The 27,525-nt window shown below is 43.0% G+C and overlaps 1 protein-coding gene across 2 annotated transcripts in view; it reads left to right on the top strand.

Moving 5' to 3' along the window:
• Nucleotides 1-3,665: 3,665 nt before the first annotated feature.
• Nucleotides 3,666-27,525, top strand: part of TBCK (TBC1 domain containing kinase) — a 194,937-nt gene continuing 171,077 nt past the window's right edge. The window contains exons 1-3 of one of the 2 annotated variants that reach the window (XM_072119073.1): nt 3,666-3,824; nt 4,524-4,741; nt 25,029-25,101. In XM_072119073.1, the coding sequence (XP_071975174.1) occupies nt 4,546-4,741; nt 25,029-25,101 (269 nt within the window). In that variant the 5' untranslated portion in view covers nt 3,666-3,824; nt 4,524-4,545. Of the gene's footprint in view, nt 3,834-4,523; nt 4,742-25,028; nt 25,102-27,525 lie in introns of both variants that reach the window. The other variant, XM_072119083.1, reaches the window with a different exon arrangement.

The following is a 27,525-nucleotide window of genomic DNA, read 5'->3' as shown; positions in this document are numbered from 1 at the left end:
GTGAAGATAATTTCTCATAAATGTAGTAATATGGTCCCTTAGAAACAAGACTGTGTCCTTCGATATGGCCACCTCTGCTGGAGGGATTGCTCAAAGAAACAAAAGGTTTTTGTATATGAAATGTCCGGGAGTTACTACAGGTCCCACAGCCGTCCTGTGGTAATGATTGCTGAATTCATGTGGTCCGGCAGGACTCTATAGTGCATGCCTGGCCACTGCTGCCAAAATGTGATGTGGTCGTATCCGAGGAAGCCATCTTGTTTCTAAGGGACAACATGACTACATTTATGAGAAATTATCTTCACACGCAAACATTTTTTTTAATAACATCCTATTGAAGAAATGTTTAAATATGGCAGATTAGTGAAACTGAATGTGAATGCCCGGATGAGAATACCCCTTTAAGATACTTTGCAATGATTAAGTAGGCCAACTTCAGGAAACTTGAAAAAGTGGCAGCCAAAAAGTATGATACATGTGCCCCTATGAGGTGCATTTATTAGAAGAAGAGTGAAGAAATCAGGCGATACCTTTTTGAGGCTAACTGAGTATATTTGATGGTGAGCTATGGAGAATACTAGTTCTCTTTGTCAGACATGATGTTATGCATGAAGCAAAAGAAATAACAGCATTTTATTCACATAATATTATGTACGTAAAATACTGTGAATTTTCAGTTTTATGCATAACATCATGTCTGATGAAGAGAACTAGTATTCTCCAAAGCTCACCATCAAATATACTCAGTTAACACTGTACAAATCTACACTACATGCGTTTATTAGGATGTGTGCCAGTTTTCTGGTGTACAAGCCCTGGAATAGGCACATTTCCTGGCATATGGCCAGGACCTGTTAGTAATTCCTTGTCAAGTGGGTGTGGAGGTGCATGCCTGGTGGTGTAATGGGCGGGCTCGAGGTTTTCCCATAGCTAGTGCAGGCTATGGCGCAATTCTATGTCAGATAGAACCTGCAGACGCTCCGGCCTCCTGATATATCTGGCAGGTGCTAGGGGTGTGAATTACTTCTTGCGCTGGGGCACCAATCGCCAGCGTGTGATGAATCCCCTTCTATGTGAGCTGTAGCTCTACCATAAATAAAAGAAATGTTTTCATCAGGACCTTTTCAATCAGTTATATTTTGGTAAACTCCTCTTCATAAACCGCATAGATGGAACTACATACTGTACTGCATAAGGATCTTCTCTATCAAATACTGCTGAGGTCCTTTGGGATTATGGAATTTAGTCTATTCACACAGAAGTGACTATTTCCCAAACTCCATAAGGATCTTTTCAATTATATATCGTTCTTACATGCGAGAGCAGGCCCCATTTCTGCCACCGGGCATGGCAGGCAAAGGCCCTGGGCGCAACCCAATGGAAGAAAAAGGGGCACCTGCAGCTGCCCCCTGTATAAAAAAGAATTCTCACCTTCTGGTGCTCGCACTCAGATGAGACGCACACTATGATTATGAGGCTGCATTGTGCTGGAGCTACCTATATACTTGGTGGTGACTGCTAGGATTACATATAAACTGGGGTAGGCTGCAGTGTGCTTGGGCTATATATATACTGGGGTGGCTGCAGTTTACTGGGGCTACATATATACTGGAGGGCTGCATTGTGCTGGCACTAGCTATATACTGGGGGGTGGCTGCAGTATACTGGGGCCACCTATATACTTTAAGGGTGGCTGCAGTGTGCTGGGGCTACATGTATACTGGGGCGGCTGCATTGTGCTGGGGCTACCTATATACTGGGGGGTGACTGCAGTGTGCTGGGGCTACATATATACTAGAGGGAGGCTGCTGTGTGCTGGGACTACATTTTTACTCGTGGGGGGCTGCATTGTGCTGGGGCTACCTATGTACTGGGGGGCTGCATTGTGCATGGGTTACCTATATACTGGGGTGTTGACTGCAGTGTGCTTGGGCTCCATATATAATTAGGGGTGGCTGCAGTGTGCTTGGGCTACATATATACTGGGGGGGTGACTGCAGTGTGCTGGGAATACATATGTATCGGGGGGCTACATTATGCTGGGGCTACCTATATACTGGGGGTGACTGCAGTGTGCAGGGGCTACCTATATACTAGGGGGGAGTCTGCATTGTTCTGGGGCTACATATATATTGGGGGGTTACTGCAGTGTGCTGGGGCTACCTATGGGTAGCCTATAAGCTACATATTTACAAAGGGGAACTTTAGTCTGCTGGGGCTACACATATAGTGGGGGCTTGCTGCCCCAAGCAAGCCCCGGTGGCTGTATGTAGATGCATTACTGGGGGTGAGACGGCTGTATGTAGATGTATTACCTGGGGTGAGGTGTTGTATGTAGATATATTACTGAGGGATGAGGCGGCTCTCTATAGATTTATTACTGGGGGTGAGGTGTTTGTATATAGATGTATTACTAAGGGTGAGGTGGCTGTATATAGATTTATTGCTGGGGGATGAAGCAGCTGTTTATAGATTTATTACTGGGGTGAGGCGGCTGTATATAGACATAATACTAGGGTTTAGGTGACTGTATATAGATGTATAACTTGGGGTTAGGCGGCTGTATGTAGCTGTGTTACTGGGGGGTTGGTGGCTGTATGTAGCTGTTACTGGGGGGGGGGGGGGTTGGTGGCTATATGTAGATGTATTACTGGTGGTTTGGCAGCTGTATGTAGATGTATTACCGGGGGATTGGCGGCTGTATATAGATGTATTACTGAGGGGTTGGCGGCTGTATATAGTTATATTACTGGGGGCTTGGCGGTTGTATGTAGATATATTATTGGGGGTGAGGCGACTATATGTAGATGTATTAATGGGGGGGGGGGGGTGACGTGGCCGTACATAGATGTATTACTGGGGGTGAGGCGGCTGCATGTAGATATACATGTACATATACACGTGTATGTATGCTACTCGCACTGGGGCGGCCCACGGCTGATCACATAAGCGTTTGTATGCAAACGTAAGTGTTTGGCAATCAGCAGCTGGTGTCAGGGGGTGGTGGCACACGTTACCGGTTTGAACCCATTTTTAGTCCGTTTTTAAGCAGTCCGTTAAAAAATGCATGCCTTTTTTTACGTTTTTTTGTCCGTTTTTCCCAATTATCAATTACTAATATAATATATTGGGAAAAACTGTCAAAAACTGATTCGTTTTCAAAATGGACTGCTTACAAACGGACTAAAAACAGGTTCAAAACGCCACGTGTGCCACCACCCTCACATTTACACAATACAAGACACCGGGCACTAATTGCCGATCACATGCGTTTGCATAGAAACGCATATGCAATAGGCTAATGTGTGGCATCACCCTTAATCTGACCTCGTGTCTATTGTCTGATGGGGTAGGGGAGGTCCCATTCAGAAGTCTATGGGGCTTTGCCTCTCTTAGTAAGTTACGCCCCTGGTAGGTCACTAGAACAATGTGGCAGTGCCACCACAACTTCACTCACTACTCCTATAGGATGGATAACGGTGAATATTACATCTTTCAGGTGAACAAGACCAAGATGCCAGCAGCTATGGAGCTTGTGTATTATAGACGCGCAGAGTGGGTGGTACTATACGATACACTGCTGCTAGGCAGGAGCTTCTATGTAGCCACATTACTACCAACACTACGCCCAGAACTCATAACCACAAGTACTGGAACCCCCCCTTACTGTAATACATGGGTCCGGCGTGTATCGGCGCCGACTGATGACGTCACGATCATGTGACAGCGATTCTGTCAATGGAGAATCCTGTGTGTAGAAGTACAGTGATGGCTGGGCGCTGAGATCTGCTGCTGGAGGAGGAAGGCGACCGCAGGGAGAAGGGGTGAGACGGGTATGCAGGCTGAGCCCTCTTATCTACTAGTATTCACATTGTTTGCAAGGAAAACATTGAGAAGCTGCTACATCAGAGTTGGGAGAGAAGCATTATAAGATTAGTAGATATCCTAAGACAGTCTGATCACTAGCCAGCGTTCACACTGAGTCGCGTGTCCTGACTACTTCCCCCTTTTTTTTAAGAAAATTAAACATTGATGCATAATTCAGTTCTGATTGATTGTTATAAAGTTTATATTTTCAACTGGTTTCATTGTTGCCATCATTCTGTGATCTGTCATGTCATCTACTTTCACTTAGTGAGATACTTTTTTTTTTGCAAAATATGGCTTTACAAAATTCTTAAATCATATTCATCATTCATTTGTTTGTACATAATATAATTTTGACTGAGTAAAAAAAGGGTTAATATTTTGAGATATTCCAATATAGTCTTTGCTTTCATTATTTTAGTTTGCTGTGCATTCTGTAGGAAAACCTCTTATATGCAGTACTCAGCCTACTACAAGGAGCCTCTATGCTAATACTGTTTTTACCTACACTGATAGATTATAGATGGGGGAGCAGGAGAGGAAATGTACAGAGAACCCAAAGCCTCCTGTAGCATGATGAAAGCATGTGTATGTGGTCGTGCCAAGCACACTGTATACTTTGACTCATCCACTTTCTCTCTTGTGTTCATTTATAGTTGGTTTGTCAGTCACTCTTCCATGATGGCTCCTCTACGGGATGCAGGACTTGGAGCATTCACGTTTTTTGCATCCGCTCTCCCTCATGATGTATGTGGAAGCAATGGTCTCCCTCTCACTCCAAACTCTATCAAAATCCTGGGACGGTTCCAAATTCTGAAGACCATTGTCCACCCCCGACTTTGTCAGTATGTGGATATTACTCGTGGCAAACACGGTAAGTGTCTTTGCCCACCAGCTTTCAGAAAACATTTACTGGAAAGAATACAACCTCTGTCCCACACTAGAACTGGTGGTAGGTGGATGTATGGGACATGGGGATAGCCCTTTTTAGAGCTAATCCTCACGTCCCTGCTATCTTTAATACCCTAATATGTAAATTTTCTTAAGCGGCTACTGGGGCATGGAGTAGCCGGATATGAGGCTACACGTAGCAGCGACTCCACGCCCCAGTAAACTCCTATCATAGTCCTATCATATCTCCATAACTGAAAGTAATTAAGACTTTGTGAATGAAAACAAGTCTTTATTGCACAACTTATTCATAAATTACATCACAAAACATTATCTGACTAAAAATACCCCATTAAAAAGGACCTAAAAACACATAGCAAAACAACATGGACAGTGTGAACATTCATGGAGAGGCAACACATAAAACAAGAAATTACATCATAGGCGCCGGTAAAAAGATTTTCCAAAGTACTAAGGTTCCACACAACAGATAAGCGATGCGGTACAGCATATCAAAATCACTCAATGAATAATATCAAAAGTCCAATCATGTACCTGTGCATCATCACAATATTGCTAACCGAATAAACAATATGGGACCAAATTAAATACCCACCAGTTGCCACGTTGACTAACCTAGTCTAGCCTCTTTTCTCCTCCTACCCTGACATCTCCTGACGCAGATCCTTGTAGCTGCAAGCCCTCGTCCGAGAAGCCGAGTTTTGCCAATGCGCAGTAGCTCCGGAGCAGTGACTGCGCAGCCGGCTTCCCAGGACGAGGCCGTGCAGCTACAAGGAGCTGCGTGCCAAAATGTCAGGGTAGGAGGCGAAAAGAGACTACTGGAGAGTGGAGTAGCCTCATGTCCAACTACTGCACGCCCCAGTAGCTGCTCAAGAAAATTTACATATTGGGGTATTAAAGTTTTAAAAAGATAGCCGGGATGTGAAGATTAGCTCTTAAAAGGCCTATCCTTACGTCCCATACATCCACCTACCACCCGTTCTAGCTTTATAGGTAGAATTGTGGTGTGTTTACCTAATCCTAAAATACTTTCCAAACTAAACTACACTTTATCTAGCTACTATGCTAATTATTGGCAGAGGATACTGGGGTGTGTACTAGCCTCTCCTGTCAGTGGGAGCAAAGGCTAATCCAAGCACCAGTAGCCTCTGCCAATAATTAGCATATTAGCTACATAAAGTTTAGTTTAGGAAGTATTTTAGGATTAGGTAAAATCGATTAAGGATTAGCATGTTACTAGCCACCTACCATCAGATCTGCTTTCATAGGTGGATTTCTGATGGTTGGTTTCCTTTACTGACTTACATGACCCAGAAAAAGCTAAGTTCTGATTGTATTTGATTTCACAGTGTTCACAATATCCTCTATTCTGCTACTCGTTTGAAAACTAAATTTATTCTAGTTATAAGTATATACTAACTAACGTTGTGAAATTTACTGATATCTGATGAAAATGCTCTCCAGAACACATCTGCTTTGTCTCATATGTTAGTAATGCTTAATGGGACCTACTTGAGACGCTAAACCACCTACATGACTTTACTGCGTATTTGACATGCATGTATGGTGCATAATCAACCTATCAAAAAGCCACCTCTAATGGGGTAAAGGGCTTAAATGCAATTTTATCTCTGTATTGCGTTAGGAGGTAGTTATGCCTAATTCTTTAAAACATAACCTTTAACCCCTTAGTGCACAGCATGCACATGCACATGTACAGTGCTGAGCTGATGCTAGTTCAGCACATCATTGGAACTGAAGCGGCATCAGCCCAGTGTAGAACCCACAGTTGGAGTAAGCTCCAATCACAGGTGTTAACCCATTAAATGCCGCGATCAGCACTATCACCGCATTTAAATGGTTTAACGTGGGATTTCTCCTTCACAATCGGCGCCCTCCCGAGCAGCTCTCAGGGGATTTTAATTATTGCTGTGGCAACCCTGGGGTTCCATGAGGCCCCCTGTGTTGTCCACTGTAATTGCCAGTACGATTCTGCCTGTGGCAGAATCTTACAGTCACTGTTTCAGCCTGTGTCAGGTGAAGTTTATTAACACAATAAAATGGCCCACAGCCTGGGTCATTGTCAGTTTCGTCACGCAGGACAATATTTTTTTTTTACAAAAATGTACATTGTGAAATTGCCTAGCAAAAATGATACCCTGCCTTCCCCTAATACACTTAACTATCAAGAAAAGAAAACAATGAAACATCTCCTGAAGATAAAAGAAATGCTTGCATGCACAGCTCCTCACACTTCCATTACCCTGCCAATTGTCCTTTACAGTTGTGTTGATCACCTTCTAGTTAGCCTATATCTGTAAGCATCCCAGCATTCCCTTCAAGTGTTCTGTACTACAGGGATGAGTATTGAAATTTAAGCATTATCACCTGGATTTTGCTATGGAATGTCTCCATTTTCAAAAGGAAAGTTTTGTTTTCTTGTACCCCCTCCTATTTGCTTCCATCCTGTCCACCTGGAGACAAACTTCAGCCCCAGTAGTGCCACAAAAGAATCCACATTTACTTATCCGTCTGACAGAGTTCACCAAAAGTGCATTGTCCTACGATAATGCGCGATTCACTAAGATTATGTGCCCCATATCCTGCATGTAACACTTCCCCACTCAGGTCTACCGGAGTTCACCTTCTTTTAAGTGGTTGCAACATTGGATTGCGACATAATTTGAAAGTTAAATCCTGTGCTCAGTCCAAATCATTTGGATTGTCCGATGGCACGTCCCCCAATGCGTGTCGCTTGAAAGCCAGCGCAGCTGCGCCAAAAAACTATTGTGTGCAACACAATGCCAGCATAGACACCTGTCACAGCCGTGCAATCCCTGAAAAGGGCAAACAGTTAGATGAAAGTGTGATCCGCGACCCTTATTAAATTACATCCAATGTCTGTGCTGTGTGGTTCAGTTGCATCTCAATACACTAATGGCATTAACATCCCACAGTAGCAAGGTCTCCTGCCAGCCCCCTGTAGTATATAGCCTGCCAGTACCCTGTAGTATATAGCGTGCCAGCCCCCCTGTAGTAAAAAAAACAAAACACTGTACTCACCTTTCCGACTTCCCCGTAGATCCTCTTCTGCTTCCGATGCTCCAGAGCCTCCTCGGGCCCTTCGGTCCTCTTTGGGTTCTTCCGATCCTCTTCCCACAAAAACAAGTACTCAGGATAACAAAATAATGCATTCTCTAATTTACTGTTATTATAAAAAAATACAGCATTTCAGGGATATAAGTCCAACCTGTATCTATCAGTCTTGGTGTACACAATTTCAGTTGCCTCGAGACATGACCCTGTAACTTCTCACTTAAAGGACACCTGTCATCAGGTCTCTGTCACTAGTCCTGTCACTACTGCCTGTAGGAGCAGCTCACAAGGATCCCATCCCAGCCTTTATCTAGTTATATGCAGCGAACACCCACGTGGTACGGAGAGGGCGCAGCCATTCAGCCTATTCCGATTACAATTTGAACTAATATCCCTCATCCACAAAGCTCTGCACAGTCTGGCACCTCCATATCTGTACTCTCTCATCTCAGTCTACCGCACTGCTATAATGTACTATAATCCGAACATCCTACTCACAGGTTACCCTCCTTGACCTTCACTTCTGTACATATATAGAGAGCAGCTACTGACAGGCTCTTGTAGCATTATTTATTAATTGTCTTATAAAGAATGGCTGCCGTGTATACTGAAAAGCCCTGATATTCCACGTATATGCTCCACATATTGGACGTAGTGCCCCTTGCTACACTACTCTAAGTTCTATAATACATAGGTGTCCACTTGTTTTCCTCTGTTTTGTGTGTTGCGAGGGATACATTTACGCCCCTCTTTTTCATTACCTTGGAGAGCAGAACATACTTGTATAAGGGCGAGGAATCTACTACAACACAACTTCTTTGTAATGACATCTCCAGATGCGCAGGATTTCATCACCTCTAGAACACTAAGGACACATAATACTCACTGACAATTGTCTTTATTACAGGCTCTATCACTTCCATACTGATCGTGGCTCACAAACCTCACAGTGGGTTACATGAGCTGAGGAAAAGTCCTGATAGGGATTGCTTTGTGATCTGGCTTTGTATTCAGTCTAAAACATAAGTCCTTTGACACCTACACGTACTACATGGAGTACAAACTCTGAGTATTAGTAACAAGGCTCTTTTTCAGGCTGTTTGAGGACAGGAATAATTCCCTTATTCTTTTTAGTGATTGCGGGCAAGAATTTATGTGCCACATTGTTTTAACTGTACAACATGTATTTTTCATATTCCTGGCAAACATTTTTGTGACCAAGTGCCCAAACTAAAATAAAAACCCACTTATTTATCATAGAATGCCAACATGGCAATTTAAGCAGTAACTTATTGCTCCCTGCTTTGTAACAGTTTTGAATTGCATTGGTGTCCTGAGGACACTAATACATTAGAATGGAGGAGGAGAATTTGGTTTATTATTGTATCCTTTCATGGTGCCCAGAGCAGCAGCTCCAATGATAATCCAGCTCTGTCCACATCTTCTTGCTCCAGCCCAAACTGTGTCTCTTTAAAATGGACTCGCTGAGCCTTCTGGCAGTGTTAGCATAGCCTGGTGAGTACCTGTCATTAGTTATAATGGAAATGCATGTGCGTTCGGGCCGAGGACCTCCCCCTGTGCGCTAGCGTCGCGTTATGACGGACGCTTAGCGGTACGTATGACCGCGGCCTTAGGATCCTATCCATTCCTCTCACCAACAGAGTCCAAATGTAAAAAACAGAAACTGGCAGCACTCCATTCAAGTGAAAAAAGGTGTTTATTCCATCCTATGCAACGTTTCGGCTGTTTCACAGCCTTTGTCAAGCATGTTACAGACAAGCATCCAAAGGCACAATGTAGTAACATCATCAATGACCCATTAGCATATCAGTACAGAAATATACAAACTCGCATGTAATAATACATATACTAAAAATCAACATTGTTCCGTTGTAACATTATATATGTAATATAAAGCAATAATAGTGAAAGAAAGTGCAGAAGCGATCACATTTACTTATTAAATGTATGCATTCACCTGTGTGAATAGGAATGTGGAGTCCCCGTCTACCTTTTAGTGTCTGTGCTGTTTACGATACCACTGACATGCGCAGTCGCGTTTTTTGATGCGATTTGCGCACGCTGTCTATGTTTGGTCAGGAGGGACTCCACATTCCTATTCACACAGGTGAATGCATACATTTAATAAGTATGTTTGATCGCTTCTGCACTTTCTTTCACTATTATTGCTTTATATTACATATATAATGTTACAACAGAACAATGTTGATTTTTAGTATATGTATATTTTACACGGCGAGTTTGTATATTTTTGTACTGATATGCTAATGGATCATTGATGATGTCACAACATTGTGCCTGTATATGCCTGTCCGTAACACTGCACATGATGCTTGACAAAGGCTGGGATACAGCTGAAACCTTGCATAGGATGGAATAAACACCTTTTTTCACTTAAATGGAGTGCTGCCAGTTTATGCTTTATATATAAACTGGAGACGGCAGCCGCCATAAAGAAATACAAAGAGAAGCTGAATTTGTATGCATTCAATATTTACTATTCCATATCCCTCTCTTATATTCTGACAACTTCCCATTTTTCTGGTGGTTTCATAAATGTTTAGTTAGACATGTCCTGTTTAGTTAGACATCAACAAACTGAAGCCTGGTGTTAGACACGGTCAGGCAGGTTAGCTTGTATCCTAATACCTTGGGTGAATTTCCCACTGTAAAGTTAGCAGTTTTTGCAATGTTCAGACCTAAAACAATTGCTCACTCGTTGCCTTTTCCCTTCAAGAGCTTAAAGTTATGAAGTGTTTAAAAGTAATAATAGGGAGAAAGGATTGTTCCAATATCCTAGCTATAAATACAGTTTAGTGCACATGTACAATATGTGCAGATCTCTACAGTCATCCAGCGCTGATTTAACTCTGTACTTCACATACAATGAGTATAAGAAGGGCAAGAGCAGAACAAGATGTGCAGTATGTTACATAGCAGCCAAGACATTACTGCTCTATGTATCTGTGTGCACTTAGTCTGAATATGCTTTTTATATATTACTATTGTAATAATCACTGTTCAGCTCCTATTTCTGGATTTCAGACATTTCTTTCATTAGTGTCTTGTAACATCCCACATATAACTTTTTATTAGAAATTGCATTTGGAAGCATTTAAAGTTTCCTTCTGCCCGAATAATAAAACGTACTTATGCTAGACTGTTCCAGATCACTAGTGCGGATAGTATACCACTTGCTAGGATAGCAAGATGGGGGGATATCTTAACCATAGGGCAAACTGTGCATCTGACCCTTGTGGCACATCACATGTCTAGGGCTAAGGACATGTAATGATATTTTGTGATATCTATCCATTGTATGGAGGAGAGGTAATGGATTAGGTATATTGTAGGGTTAGAGCTCGTGGTATGCTGGGAGTTCTCTCCTTGTGCCCTCTACTTAAAGCACCCTCTGATAGCCCCTAGTAATGCTTGGAGCTGTAGTTATTTTTTTTGTGATCATTGCCCCCAGACAGCTTATAATGATGGCAAAGACATGTTTGAACTCAAAAGTTTTTTTTTAAGTTTTTCCTTCCTGTAAAGAGTTGTGCCCATCCATGCATCAGTACAGCATCAAGTAGTATAGACATCCCAATGAAATCACCCCGATGAGCCTATGATTATTCAAAACATTTAATGTCGGGAAACATATTTGACCAAATGAAGTATACAGTACTCACTTTAACAGAACTGATTAATTGGGATCCTGCATATACCTGAGGGATAACTTAGGGACTGTATTGTTCCCAGGGTTAGGTTCCAGTCGGGAGTACACCCAGTTAGAGGTGTGGCTCCAAGTTGAGGGCTCATTAGGGCCACAGTATGACACCTCCACTTTATCTGTCCATGTATCATTGGTACTTCTGACTGTTACCTATACCAATACGGGATGCCACAAGGTATGAAATTATTTATTTAGACTTCATTGTTTAATGTATAGTGGGTCTCTCATACTCAACCTATACCCTTTCCCTTTAAGAGCCAGTACAGATCTGTGTCAGCAGCAGGGTTTTATATCTAAGCTGTCAATATTTTATATGCATCCCCCATTGACATGGATGTGTCAGAGCTGCTGCTACATGCAGTGTCCTAAATTCTCCGATTCTTGTTTCACATTAGGTCATCCGTGTAGATAATTAAAGAAAAATATGTTCTTGATAGAAAGACTAGTGATTATGTCATTCTCCTGTAATGGCCGTCACTACCTGTCCTGATGTTCTGATGAAAGTAACGCTTCCAAGTGTGTGAGTTATATACGAACCCCTGAGATATTCCCAGAGTTTTCTAAGGCTGTGAGGACCTGTTAAGCTCTAATGTGTCTGGGCCTATGAGGAGTTGTGCTAGGCTGGAGCGAGAACATAGAGGCCAGTGCTGATGTGAGCTCCTTCTTGCTGGGAATGAAATCCAGTAAATTACCTGTAGTAAAAACTTTCATTGACACATATATTTTCCAGATTCCAGTGTGCAGACAATTCAGGATATTTGTATGACCTATATTGCCTATAATAAATTTTCGTTAAGTTGTTCTTTGGGAAGTTTCCTTTCTATAACAAAAATGTGTGTCTGTTTTTACTATTGTTATCTACTGTCTGCATGTACATTTGTAGAGGTTAGAATACATATATGTATGTATGTATATATGTATGTGTGTGTGTACAGGAGGCGCTTGGGTAACATACAAGATAGGTTCTATAGGTTTTTTTTTTTCTATAGGTTCTGTGTGACAATTCAATTTAGAAAATTCTGTGTTGACAAGTGTTAGGGATTTTTATGCAGGGCCCCAACAGCCCTCTTGACTTTTGTAAGGTGAGTCCTAATTAACCCTTTGAGGGAGGATGAGATAGCTGCCGGCAGCGAGCTGACAGAGTAAAATGAAAAACACAGTCGGTCTTCCAATGCACTCACATCAAACTGTTTATTTCAAACAGATACAGCTATATTTTAACACATGAAGATCAGCATTTGGGGTGTTGATAAGATACCTAGATCCTATTGGCCATTATGCTTTTGTACCAGCACATTCTGAGAAAAATGACTAGGCCTTGTTTACAGCCATGCTTATCTACACAATGGCTCCTAGAAGCTTCTTCATAACCAAAATAAATAACAAGAATACAGAGGCCCGAAGGACAGTAAGAAATGCCAAGGATATTGTGAAAAGTCAAACAACAGTTTAAATGAGAAAAATAGCTGAATTAAAACATTTAACCCTATAGCTTCTAAGAGGGAAGCATACCCCCCCCCCCAAGGTGGCCGCTGTATCTAAGATGGCGGACAGTAGTCAAGATGGCGTCCGAAACCAGTGCGACCTCCTTAACAATTCCCCCCTTGTTTGAGACTGCAGACCTACAACCTCTCAAAGCGACCTCCTCAAGCTCCAGGTACATACAGGTAGGCTAAGCCCGTACCTGCTGGACTTGTTAACTCTTCACCAGATCCCCCAGAGGCCAGTCACTAAAAGGGTTAAAGGTCTGCACACTCAAATCACATCACTGAGTTCTCATAGTCCATAGGTTTTTAAACAGGCAGCATCATCCTCCGCTCCGGGCACTTCTCCTGTCGTGGTTCTTACCGCTTGGACGGCCATCTGGGACATGGTGGACTTGATGAGGGGGACTACACAACGCGCAATAAGTGACAAGAGCAAAATCACAATCCCCAATATTACCCCCACTTAAAGGAAACCCTTCCAATCCCCCACTTAAAGGAAACCCTTCCAATCCCCCAACCACAAAGTGAAGGACAAAGTGTCCACCCCAGAGTTTCTCTTGAGTTCCCTGGACAGTCCTTCAATCTTTTCACGAGCATGGGTAATGGATCCATAGGGGGCGATGTCATCTGGGATGTATATGCGACAAGCCACTCCCACCATCTTACAGACTCCTCCCTTCTCAGCAAGGGTCATGTCCAAAGCCATGCGGTTCTGGGAAGCATCTCCGATATAATTCACAAATCTCTGTTGATTACAATAAAAACAGTTACCCAACCAACATCTTTGCTCATAGCTCTCTGGGGAATAATGATATGTCATGGGGAATAATGATCTGGGGAAGACCTGCCCATATCTGATTGTGGGCCTTGTACTCATCTGGGACCCCCCTTGGTGCTCCCACTGTATCTATATAAACGTTGTCACCTCGGTGCTTCTCTCTCAGAGCTTCAGAATCCTTTAGGATTTTCTACCTTTTCTTATGTGTCTGATCAACCTTATCCCTGGGGATCACGAGGAAGGAATGCACAAGTGTTATCACCGTACACTCACCTTCCCAGCCTCTAGGCCTGACCTTACTCTCCTTTCCCCACAAATCCAGTACACACCAGACACTGCTAATACAGGGTTACCTGTGCTGTCAGTGTTAAAGAAGGTCATTGTCTTGTTGCACCAAACGTAGGTAAAGTCTCCTACCCTGGGGCCTGGTCACCCCTATAGATACAGTGATAGTCATGGTTGGGGTGTCCCTGAGCATACAGTCAGTCAGAAGAGACCAGCTAGCAAGAAGTAAGTTTACAATAGAAAGCGTGGAAGCATGCTGACTTCCCTCTAGCTGCACAGACGTGGCACTGGTCAGCAGGACTTGGAAAGGACCATCATAGCGAGGCTCCAGACTCTCTCTCTGGTGTGTCTCTTTACCACCACGTAGTCTCCAGGCTTCAGGTTATGCGTCCTGAGGTCTCTGTCTGGATCTGAAAAAGGAATCAGAAACACTTTTGCCGACCTTTTTCAAGGCCTGGCTCAACTGTGTGGCACATTCCACCTGGTTTCCTGCCATCAGCTATAGGGTCTATGGGAAGTAGGGGCTTAGTCTGGGTGCACAGCCAAAAAGTACTTCAAAGGGGGACAATCCCATCTTTCTGGTGGGTGTGGTCCTAACTGAATGGTGGGCAGCAGGAAAGCACTCGCTCCATGGTTTCCCTGTTTCTTCCATGGCCTTCTGGATCTCTAACTTAAGAGTGCTGTTTAGTCTTTCAATCCCACCACTAACTTGGGGATGCTAAGGGGTGTTCAGGGCCTGTTCTATACCCAGGAGGGACAAGGCTTGAGTATTTACCTGTCCAGTGAAGTGGGTTCTGCCACCGGACTCTATGGTCTCTGGAAGTCCAAACCTGCAGAAAAAATCTCACTCACCAACTTCTTGGCTGCAGCTCTGGCAGTAGCCTTGGTCATGGGAGAAGCTTCTGGCCACCCTGGAAAGAGATCAATGCACAAACGCACGTATTCCTACGTGCCACTTTTTGGTAGCTGGATAAAATCCATCTGCAGTCTTTGGAAGGGATACAGCAGCTTAGGTGTCACCTTCTGTGGGGTCTTTACCACCCGGGTTGTGGCGGGCACAGACTATACAGGCTTTCACTAGTCTAGTGACAGGGGTAGTAATACCCGGGGCAAACCACTGGTGGTTTATGAGCACTAGCATGGCCATTTTGGATATGTGTGTGTGTCCGTGGGCTACTTGACTTACTGTCGGGTGCAGGGCTCCGGGCAGGCGTACCCTCTCTCCCAGCATCCAGGTCTCATCGGCATCTGGGCTCCAGCTTTCCTCCACTCTTCCTTCACTTCTGATGACTCTCGGGCCACCAGGGACTGGAACACCTGTGGATCAAACTTTTAGCTCAGAACTCACCGCTGAGACTTCAGGACAGTCTCCGGGCTCCATCTGTGCAGCTGCCTTCGCCATCCCGTCAGCCACATACTTGCCCTTGGCTTGTGGAGTTACCAAATTGTGTGTGCTTTTAGTTTTACTATCCCCACCTCTTATGGAAGTAAGAGAGCATCCATGAGCTCTTTAACCAGCGTGCCATGCTTAAAGGGGTCCCTGCAGAGGTGAGGAAATATCTAGCCTTCCATATGGGTTCATAGTCGTGTTTAGACCCCAGGACTATACCTTGAGTATAGATATTTGCCCTTTTACCTTCCACCAGCTGTAGCGCTTCCCTGAGTGCCGTCACTTCACCTCCTGCACTGACCTGTGTGGAGGGAGTGGTTCTGCTTGTACTACCTCATGTGCGCCACTGACCACGGTATATCCAGCATAGAACCGTCTGTCTTCTCCTGCAGACCTGGAGCCATCTATGAGAAAAAACTCAACATCTGCGTTAATCACCCTTCACTCCCCCCTCTCTGAATCCTGGAAGACTGGCGATAGAACGAAGGATTCAGAGCTGTGCACATTATCAGTGTATCCTGGGGCATCAGGAGTGCACACTGGAGTCTGAGCTGTCTGGCCTTTGCTCAGATGCTTGGACTGTACTTGGGTGAGGACACTGTGCAAGGTATGTGGGGTTCACACTGTAACTGAGTGATCTAGGATCAACTCACTGGCCCTGGTGAGCAGATTGCTGGCTGCAGCTACTAACACATGAGGGGCTCCCCTCACGACTGAGTCTAACCGGGCCTAATAGTGGGCCACTGGGGAGGCCACCGCGTTCCTGGGCTAGGACACCTGTCTCCTAGATACTCCGTGCAAAATAAAATAAAAGGTCTGGTTCAGTGGCATGTGCCTAGGGCCGGGGCAGACAGGATTTGCCAGCTTAAGGCTATGGAATGCATCAACTGCCTCCTGACTAAGGGCAAATGGGGAAGAGGCAATTCAGTCAGAAAGGGGCAGCATTGGGCTGGAGTTAGCAGACCGTATCCCAGGCTGTAGGAGCTGGCCAGTGCTAGAAACATGTAAAGAGGCTTAGGGCCTCAGGACAGGGGCACATTCTGGACTGCCAGCTTTCTTTCCTCTGTCAGGTATCTGCCTGTGGCTGAGAAGCAGTGGCCTAGGAAGACCACCTTCTCCTGGCAGCACTGGAGTTTGTCTCAGGAAACTTTGCAACCCTTCTGGAACAGAAAACACATAAGGTCAATAAATGCATCCTGGGAAACAAAAACAGTAGGTTATCCGCATACTGAAGAGGAGAACATCCAGTAAGGGGCCAGTCTGCCAGTCTACTCCCTGTAGGGCCGTGTAGTATGGAGTACTGGCTGGGGGAGTTTTACCCCCCCCTTGTGGGAATCTACATCAGGTATACTGGAATACTGAACTGGTAAAGGCAAATAGGTACTGGCAATCCTCATGTAGGGGCACAGAGAGGAAAACATTTGCCAAATCAATAACAGTGAATAATATGTCACTCTCAGGGACTGCTGCCAGTTTGGGCTAGGGACCACTGGGCTTCAGTGCACTCATTGGCAGCTTAGAGGTCATGGACCATGCTACATGTATCCGTCTGTTCTTTCTGAGTCTTTTCTTGACCGGGAATGGGCTAAAATCATCATCGGACTAGCAGGGGAGAGTTTTACAATGCAAGGCGATAACTCTGTTTGGGGGGGCTGTTCTCGCTGACATCCTTGTCCATAACCACCCCCCTTGTCTTGCCCTGTCGGGGCCATCTCCGCCACTCACTACAGTAATGTCTCCTCCCCGCAACGCCCACTTGGGTTGGTCGGTTGAGACTTCCGGAGATGTTGTCAATCTCACTTTGGCGTGGTCTGTGAAACATCCTCTATTCCCTCTGAACGTCAATGTCAGAGTCCCTCCACCACATCTCCAGCCCAGTGTTCTGTGCTACCTATAAAGTTCTGGCCAGACTCCAACGTCTCAATAAAATCCAGGTACACTTAAAATGGTTTTTAATCAAAAAGGAACAAAAGTCAGTCATAGGCTCTGTAATACAGTTGGGGGGCTCATTCTTGCTTAGTCTGTTCATGGGGTACACAGGAGGACATCACATCATACTGTATTCTTGTTCCACAATCAAATAAATTCCTTCAAGTCCTTCCTAGATTGTCAGGGAGAAGTCTAAACGCAGCGATCTACCCCTCCCAAATGTAAATGTTCTCACTAGCCTGTAAACCACGAGATAACAGAACACAGATTTCAAGCAACTCAATATGGAGAAATTCAGTTTTCCACTGAACATCAAGGTCACTATCGTCTCTCTCGTATATAAGACACAGCACATGTCAGTTCTTCACAAAACAAAACGCAGCTCTAACAGCCCCCACCCTTTTGTTAACCCCTTTAATGCCAGAAAGCAGGTACCGGAGACATTGTAACACTTTTTATAGAAATTTTTCTCTAATTGTCGGGATCAATAAATTTGAATAATACTCAAACAACCTCCATCCCTCACTCCAAGACCCCTAGCACACGCCGCAAGCATGGTCAGCTGTTTTCCTACAAAACCCCACAACACCTTTTATGGCTGCCAACAGCAATCAACTTTCAGGGACTTGAAGGGAATATAACTTAAAATGGCCGCCACTGAAAAATAAACTGTCTTAAGATGGCCGCCACTGAAGAATGGTAGGGCGTGTCATCTTCAGATACAGGGGTGGAGTCTGGATTACAGGGGCCATTTTTCACTCCAAGGAAAATATAATAAAATCTCTTTTTCTCAAATTCTTTCCACATCAAAAACTTTGAAATGTCCCTTATCGCCTGTCTCTTTCTTCATTGGGCACTCTGAAGGATTCCTGTCACTCTGTCCTGGTCCGTCCGTCAAAGTCAGAGGCTATAAGTGTCTGTTTCCAAAGTTTTCTCACTTGTACAATCATCAGATCATCTGACACATCCCAAAACCTTCAATACTACTTCTCACTTCAAACACAAAACTACCAGCCCTTATGTCCGATCATGTCAACTTGCACTTTTCCATCAGTTCTACTTATCTCATGCCAATCTTCTGTCTACCTACATCTTTTTGTCTGCAATGCACTTGGCTCAATTCCAATTCACAACTGATCATAAATGCCTACTACTGCAACACAACCAAACTTGTCCCCACAGACACAGCGAATGCCAACACCTCGATTTACTGACCCCAAAGAAACTAGATACCAGACATCCACAGAGGACTCTACACCAAGTCAACTCTGACCTGTCACTACTCTTTCACCGACTACACCAAGTCCACTCTCTTACCGACTCTTTACCAAGTCACTACTAGTTCTTACAGTCCCACGAGGCTGTTCAGACTCCCAAAAAAAAGAAAGCTAAACACACACTTGATCAGAGCGGGTCTCCGCTGCACGTGCACAAATTGAGCTCTATACCTCTATGGGTAACCCTATTGGCACCAGTCAAACAGTACTAGACACTATGATCATCACAACAGAATATCTCCCACTCTCCCACTCTAGCATTGCAGACATCTAAGGGTTACTACTTCCCGTTTCACTGCTTCAGCTAACACCACAGACTGTCTGACCATCCGTCACTGTCCAGTCTCTGTTCAGTCTCTGTCCATCACCTTACAAAGTGGTTCTTTGCCAAAAACTCTGAGCTTAGGTTACAGTGAACAACAGTGGCAAATACATAACACAGAGACAGTCTTACCCGGTCCGTCCAACCAGTGAACCAGAAGTGACATATCAAGGTAGACAAGAAAAAACAGCTTACCCTGAGAGCTCTCTGGTCAGTTCTGTTCACCGAGCCGGCGGGGAACCTTCACGGAGGCTGTCTTGGTGCTGTTGTTGTTTACTCCTAAACCCACCCAGATGGACGCCAAATATGTTAGGGATTTTTATGCAGGGCCCCAACAGCCCTCTTGACTTTTGTAAGGTGAGTCCTAATTAACCCTTTGAGGGAGGATGAGATAGCTGCCGGCAGCGAGCTGACAGAGTAAAATGAAAAACACAGTCGGTCTTCCAATGCACTCACATCAAACTGTTTATTTCAAACAGATACAGCTATATTTTAACACATGAAGATCAGCATTTGGGGTGTTGATAAGATACCTAGATCCTATTGGCCATTATGCTTTTGTACCAGCACATTCTGAGAAAAATGACTAGGCCTTGTTTACAGCCATGCTTATCTACACAATGGCTCCTAGAAGCTTCTTCATAACCAAAATAAATAACAAGAATACAGAGGCCCGAAGGACAGTAAGAAATGCCAAGGATATTGTGAAAAGTCAAACAACAGTTTAAATGAGAAAAATAGCTGAATTAAAACATTTAACCCTATAGCTTCTAAGAGGGAAGCATACCCCCCCCCCCCCAAGGTGGCCGCTGTATCTAAGATGGCGGACAGTAGTCAAGATGGCGTCCGAAACCAGTGCGACCTCCTTAACACAAGGGAACAAGGATTAAAGGAAATCAACCCCATGGATTTAGTGGTTTTAAACCCAAGCATACTTGCATGCTGGCTGCTGTGTGCCCCTGAAACCGGATCCATTCTTTCTGTATTTGTTAATGACTTATTTGTCATGAGATGGACTTTTAAAAATATGCGAATGAGCCTTGGGGACGCCTATGTACATCACAGAAGCCCCTTCTGCCTCCCTCGGCTCTCACTGACTCTGGCAGGGGAAGGGATGGAGGAGACGGGCGTAAGCGTCAAAGAAAGGAGTCAATAATAAGCAGCCAACTGAGGCAGAAGGGGCTTAACAGGCCATTAACAGCTACAAGAAAAACGGTACTGTTTCAGGGGGCATACACCAATGTGTAAATATACCTGTGTTGAAACCAGAAAATCCATTTGGGTTGGTTTCCTTTAACAATAAAGCTTCATTGCAGACTTGTTATAGTTGATCATTGCTGGCTGGGGCTAAAGTTTAGTAAATTACAAGTATCCATAGAGCTTCACCAGAGGTCACAGTGGTCAGAGAGGTCTGTTTGTAACTGCAGGTCATCTCAGGGTTGGTGTTCTTAAAGGGATAAGGCCTAGCTTGTATAAGGCCTAAGTTGCTTCAAGGGAAAACCCCTTCAAGTCCTGTATGTATATAAATGTACATGTCAGTGTCAATCTCTACTCTACATCATGTTGTGATCACCTGACCTATTACATGAGCCGGGTCGGCTCCAGGTTTAAGTAGGCCCCTGGGCGACAGAGCCTTAGTGGGGCCTACCCCCCAGTAGCAAGACTGTTCTCCTTCGCCACCCCCCACCCCCCCGCAGTAACCACACTGTCCAGCCCCCCGTAGCCACACTGTCCCTCCTACATATCCACACTGCCCCCACCTACATAGTCACACTGCCCCCTAACCCACTAGTAGTCACACTCTCCCCTGCTCCCAATGAGCACAGCATAGAGGCAGAAAACTACACGAGCTGAAAGGTGATCATTTTTACCAGTGTCTTAAAGCAACACTGGTACGATTGATCCGGGGGCCTTATTGTTTTGGTAATCTGGGCTGTTAGATTTGTTATAGATTTTTTAGACCATTACCCATTCATCTATGTAACATCAGTTTTGCCCACATACTCAGTCTGTGTCTTGGGGAGTTTATGTGATCTGTACCCATTCTGGGCTTTTAATTGTTTTTTAATGCTGAATATTAATAAAGTTTATTGTGTGTCATACATACACATCTCCTTTTTCTTTCAATATAATAGTATCTTCTAGACGTGTGACGAATCTATTACTCTGCATTGTTACGACATAACGCTAGAAGTCCATTTGTTATATATACCATAATAAACATATATACACACATATATGAATAAAGATAAAATATTAACTTAAAAAAACTACCACTTATCCCACAAGTCAGTGTCCCTTTACTAGACCATTGGTTCCTAAACTTGCAAGAATTTAGTTCGAGACCCCCCCAACTAACATGCTTAGGTTCATTCAAAAATAAATGCAGAACTCTGACTTTATAAAGTATTTTATTTCTTTTCTGCTTTGCTGCATTTTGTCTTCCATCTGCTCTTGAATTCTGCATCACCCCTGTTTCTCTTTTTTCCTTCTCCTCCTTACGACTCTATTTACTCTTCTGTTCTGCCTCTGCTCTGCTACTCTTTATGGTTGTACCTCCAATTATATTGTACACATACACATGGACATATGTCACCCATGTGTGAAGGGGATGTAGAGGGGCATTTTTTAAATTTTAAAATTTTTTTTTTTTTTATATATATTTGTCCAATTTTAGTATTTTTCTGTTGACAGGGGTGGTTGAGGGCTTATTCTTTGTGTGTTAAGTCGTTATTTTCAGTGATGCCGTTTTTGGACACATTAATTTTTGTGAAGGGATTTGATGAAATTGTAACATTTTGTCAAGTTTTTCAGGTTTTTTCTTTTACGACATTCACTGAGCGGATCCAATACCATTTCAGATTTATTTTACAGATCGTTACGGATGCGCTGATACCAAATATGTGGGGTTCACCGATGCCGTGGTACAAAATATTTGGGGTTTTGTGTGTATTTTTTTTTTTTTTAAAACTTTATTTGATGTTTATATGTAATGTTGGTGTTTTGGTGACGTACCATTTATTTATTAACTTTTATTAAACAAAAATGTATTTACTGTTTGAAAATGTCCCCCCCCCCCCAACACACAAATAGGCTTGAACAAGTGATCCTCTGATTGCTACTTCAGGCTCATATACAGCTCATAAGCTGCAATACATATGCATTTTGTGTGTTTTGTAACTCACTGAGCATGCTCAGTGAGTTACAATCAAGTCCTCCCTGGTGGTAGGGTGACTTGAAAGGCCTTCGGGCAACCCTGGGGTACTCATCAGACCTGGGGCTGCCATAGGAGGAACGGTAAGTGGCATGTAGGATCTGATCCTACCAGGCACATTCCCCTTACACGCAGCAGTCAAGGTTGACTGCGACATGTAAGGGGTTAACACCCGCAATCGGCGGTGTCATCTGTAATATAGAAGCTTGACTAAATAGTACTGCACAGGTCAGGAAGTCACCTCGGTCTGTGCACTGCTATTAAATCATGCTTTGGGAAGGGGTTCATAGATGTATATTGAAAAAATACCTAATATCCTACCCCCCACCCTGACAAACATATTACAAAAAACAGGAGGTAAAGTGGTCAAGACTTCCTTCTCTTTTCTTCACCCATTCTTCATGAAGCGGCTGGTCTGCTGAGGTACCATATGACTCTAGCCTGCATTATTGATGAAGTCTGTGACAGAGACTCCTAAAGAAACCTTAGTCACAGAAATCAAGATCCACCCTTTCAGGATGAAAACACTTTACCTTTAGGACACATACGGTAACTTTTTTCTCTCGTCCATATGCCATCCGTTATTCCATTTTTTTTTTCCATGTCCACTAAACAACAGATCTATTGACAGAGGCACTGATCTGTTGAAAAAACTGATGTGTCTTTTCAGAGATCAAAAAATCTTTTTGATTTTATGTTTACAAAGCTATATGAGGCCTTGTTATTTGCAAGATTAACTGTACTTTCTAGTGGCAATATTTAATATTCTGTGCCATGCTCCTATCATTGTTTTCTGGCCCAATCTCAAAATTCTAAAAGATTTTGCTATGCCATTTTATTATGACCATGCAACAGATTTCTTTCCTATGGTGGTCTCCCTAAGCCCCTTCCTGCTTCCAATGGATAGAGGCCCTTGACTCAATCAGGCACATGGAAGTTTTTTTACGTATACTGCCTATATATGTGCTATGTTTCATAAAATGTTGTTGAAACATAATATTATGTGCCATGTACTGGGAAGCTGGAAAAAAAGAGTTGTCATATTCTGATTAACTTTAATTTTTTTCGACTTTCAATGTGCTATCGAGATGACGCCTCTCCTTTATTCTTTGGGTCAGTAGGATCGCCGAGATACAAAATTTATGTAGTTTGGTTATGTCAAAAAACTTGCATGAAATAAGCCTTGTGTCATGGCATGGATTGGCGTTCTTTAATGATGTCATGGGGGATGTTGTAAGCATTTAACCAACTGCAGCAGAGACAGGCAGGGGTCAGTTGCAAAGAATTAAAACTCTTTACAAAGAGGTAAAACTGTTCTAGTTGCCCATGGAAACCAATCCGCTTTAATATTATTTACACATGTGAGAAAAATTTAAGTTGAGCTCTGATTGGTTGACATGGGCAACTAGAACAGTTCTGCTCTCAGACACTTCTGCTAAGTTTACCCCATTAGGTGCATTATCAGCTTTTTATCTCTTAGCTGTCAGTAAAAAATGACACAAATTGCTTCAAATAAATCTACCATCAGGAAACTACTTAATAGGTCCTGATAGTAGATTACCCAAATATTCCTCTTCCCTAAACAGTTTTATTAATTTCTAAAATGTATCCTCTGTGTTTTTTAACTTTAATTTCATGTTTATGCCACTTACCTTCAGAGGCTACTCAGAGCGTGGAGTAACCTCTGTGGGTTGTGGGGCTAAGGCTGCTCCATGCCTCATGTAGACTCTGAAGATCTTCCCCACCATGTGCGCCCATGCTACTTATAGCCCCCACAGGCACGGTGGTCCTGGCACATTGCCATAGACAGAAAAGTTCTGCTCATGCGCAGAAGCTCCTGGTACTCCGCCAGCTTCACTATGTGCAGAGGGTAGGGTAAGATGGTGAAACAGCCTGATGATAAACTATGTGAATAAAAAAAAGATTTATCTCTTTCTATCACTTACTTACACCCTGAACTTTCTATCCCTGTTTCCCTGAAAATAAGACCCCCCCCCCCCAAAAAAAAAAAAAAACATTAGACCTAGCACAATATTTTTTGAAGTTTAGAAATATAAGACCTCCCCTGGCAGCCTTTGCTGCAGCTCCCTCCATGCCATACAATAGTATAAATAGATCATTTAGACATGTTGTGACATGGGTGAAGAATTATTTGGATAAAATCACTGACGGCTGCATTACGTTTGCGCTACAAGGAGCTTCCTGGGCCATAAGGGCTCATTTCTGGAAAGTGTTATCACTACACATGAGAGATTGGGTCCAATGATTCTAAAAGAAATGGAGTCACAAGAAATTCAAAAATATAGGACATCCCCTGAACATAAGACCTATAGCATAGTTGGGACAAAAATGAATATAAGACCCTGTCTTATTTTCGGGGAAACAGGGTAACTGGATGTTAGTTTAAGGATAAATGGAAAACAAAGGAAAATCCAAGATTAAAAGCGTCTGAGCAAACATAGGTCGCTGAGTTTAGAAGTCAATAAATGGCGCAAAGATTTTTACAATAGGTTGTTTTTAATATAAAGAAATCTGATACGTTTTTACAAGAAAAATGTAATTTAATTCAGTTGCCCGATTTGCCAGGTGAAGTGTGGATTGTTTTACATTGTTTTTGATGTCCCTTTTAGCCCAGTTTAGTAAGAATGCTTTTTATATGAATTCATTCTTCAGATTTCAGCAATTTTTTACATTTTTTTTTTTTTATTCTCCGTTTCCCTCCTTAGAAAGACTGGTGGTTGTAGCTGAATACTATGAAAAAAGTCTTGAAGACCTGCTACAGGGCAGGAAGCCTGTGAGGTAACGTCTCCATCCAGGACATCCATGTTTTTAAAATTGTCAAACAAAAACAGATGGGCAGACTGCAACCTTATTAATATAGTCACATAGAAAGATAATGCTACACAATTATTCATGTAGCATAAAATATCCAGCCTTATTGTACTTTATGATCATTCTATAAGGATAGAAATGTAAGACTTTCAAAATCAGTATTTACTTTGCATATTTTATTATATATCTAAATACTATGAGTAATACGAGACATTGGGGCTCATTTACTAAGGGTCGCTCACACACTTTTGTCAGACTTTGGACTGTTTTCGGGGCTAAAATGGCTAAAAAGTGTGTGTGCGCTGGGATTGTGGAGCACACAACCCATTTGTGGCGCAGCTGCGCAGGCTTTCATGCAACGTAAATTAGGGGGCGGGGGTCGGATGGTCCAACTGATTCGGACTTTAACTTTCAAATTGTGTCGCAAGCCCAACCACTTGGATGCACCACTAAAAAGAAGGTGTCTGACCTGAGCGGGGAAGCGCCACATTCATGATATTGGGCGCGCAATGTTAGTGAATCGAGGCACAGTGCATTATAGTCAGACAATGCACTGTGAACTCTGGTGACCCTGTAAGTAAATGTGCCCCATTTTGTGTGTGTGTGTGTATGTATGTATACGTATACATAAATGCATATTCAGAACCCTTTCAATTTTTCATCCTTTGCTTTATTGCAGCCAATTGGTAAGCTCAAAAAAAGTTCTCTTTTTTGCTCATTAATGAACACTCTGCAGCCCATCTTGAAAGAAAAAAAATGAAATGTAGATATTTTTGCTAATTTATTAAACAAGAACACCTGAAATATCACATGGTCATAAGTATTCAGCTTCTTTGCTCAGTATTGAGTAGAAGTACAGCCATGAGTCTATTTGGGAATGATGCAACAAGTTTTTCACACCTGGATTTGGGGATCCTCTGCCTCTTCCCAGCAGATCCTCTCCAGTTCCCTCAGGTTGAAAGGTGAACATTGGTGGAAGCCATATACAAGTCTCTCCAGAGATGCTTAATTGGGTTTAGGTCAGGGCTCTGGCTGGGCCAGTCAGGAATGTTCAAGGTTGTTCTAAAGCCACTGCCTTGTTATTTTAGCTGTGTGCTTAGGGTCACTGTCTTGTTGGAAGGTGAACCTTCAGTCCAGGCTGGGTCCAGAGCACTCTGGAAGAGGTTTTCATCCAGGATATCTCTGTACTTAGTCACATGCATATTTTTCATTTGCAACCTGTCGCTCTGTTCCTGCAGCTGAAAAACAGTGTGCCCCCCTGTAGTGGCACACCACCACTGCCACCACCATGTGTCACTGTTGGAATTGTATTGGGCAGGTGATAAGTAGTGCACATACTGCTTAGAATTAACACCATAAAGTTCAATCTTTTTTTTCATCAGACCAGAGAATCTTATTTCTCATAGTCTGGGGGTCCTTTATGCGTTTTTTTTTTTTTTTTTTGCAAACTGTATGTGGGTTTTCATATGTCTTGCACTGAGGAGGGGCTTCTGTTAGCACACTCATCCATGGTGGAAGGCTGCAGTGATAGTTAACTCTGGAACTTAGGGCTGTGTTCTTAGGGTCATTATCTTGTTGGAAGGTGGACCTTTGGGCCAGTATGAGGTCCAGAGCAAGGATATCTTTGTACTTGGCCGCATACATCTTTCCTTTAATTGCAACTAGTTGTCCTGTCCCTGTGCCTCTCCATTCTCCTCAAATATTCTCCATCCGGGACAGAAAGAAATAGTAGTTTTTAAGTTTTAGGGAGAATTTAAGTATGCGCATAGGTATGTAGTCAGGAAAAAAAAAATTGAAATTAAAATTGAGACTTGTGCTTTTGTTTGAGGGCGCGTTCACACGTTGCAGTTAAAACTGCATTGCAATCAGCTTTGAGGTGGTTTTAGGTGCAGTTTTGTCAATTGAACAGGTGAAAGACATGAACTGAATGGGTGAATGACATTTGTGGGGCAGGTTTCCCCTCAAAATCAAATTCACTCGTTCAGTTCATGTCTTTCACCTTTTCTATTGGCAAAACTGCACCTAAAACCACCTCAAAGCTGATTGCAATGCAGTTTTAACTGTAACGTGTGAACGCACCATGAAAGAAAACAAAATTTAAATTTTGGTCACATAAACAGAGTCCACTGAGGAAACTATGAGAAAGGGATTGCTAAGTAGAGTATTACTTCTTTTATCACTGTTTACAAGTCTAAAAAACCTCTTCTGAACTCTGTTTATTTATTATTGGGTGTTTTGTTATAGTTTATTCATATGTAAATGTAAGGAGTACAAATAGAAAAGGCAACTTTGTGTTTTCATGTTTAGTAGCAAATTATGTGACGTAGTAGATACTAATGGTTCCCTAAGATTACTGTCCTCTTCCCTGTACTGTATTCTGTCTCCATCCCC

The sequence above is a fragment of the Engystomops pustulosus genome, chromosome 1, assembly GCF_040894005.1.
Source record: "Engystomops pustulosus chromosome 1, aEngPut4.maternal, whole genome shotgun sequence".
NCBI classification, from domain to species: domain Eukaryota; kingdom Metazoa; phylum Chordata; class Amphibia; order Anura; family Leptodactylidae; genus Engystomops; species Engystomops pustulosus.
Note: the sequence above shows the minus strand (reverse complement) of the source record. Positions and strands in the feature narration are given on the sequence as shown.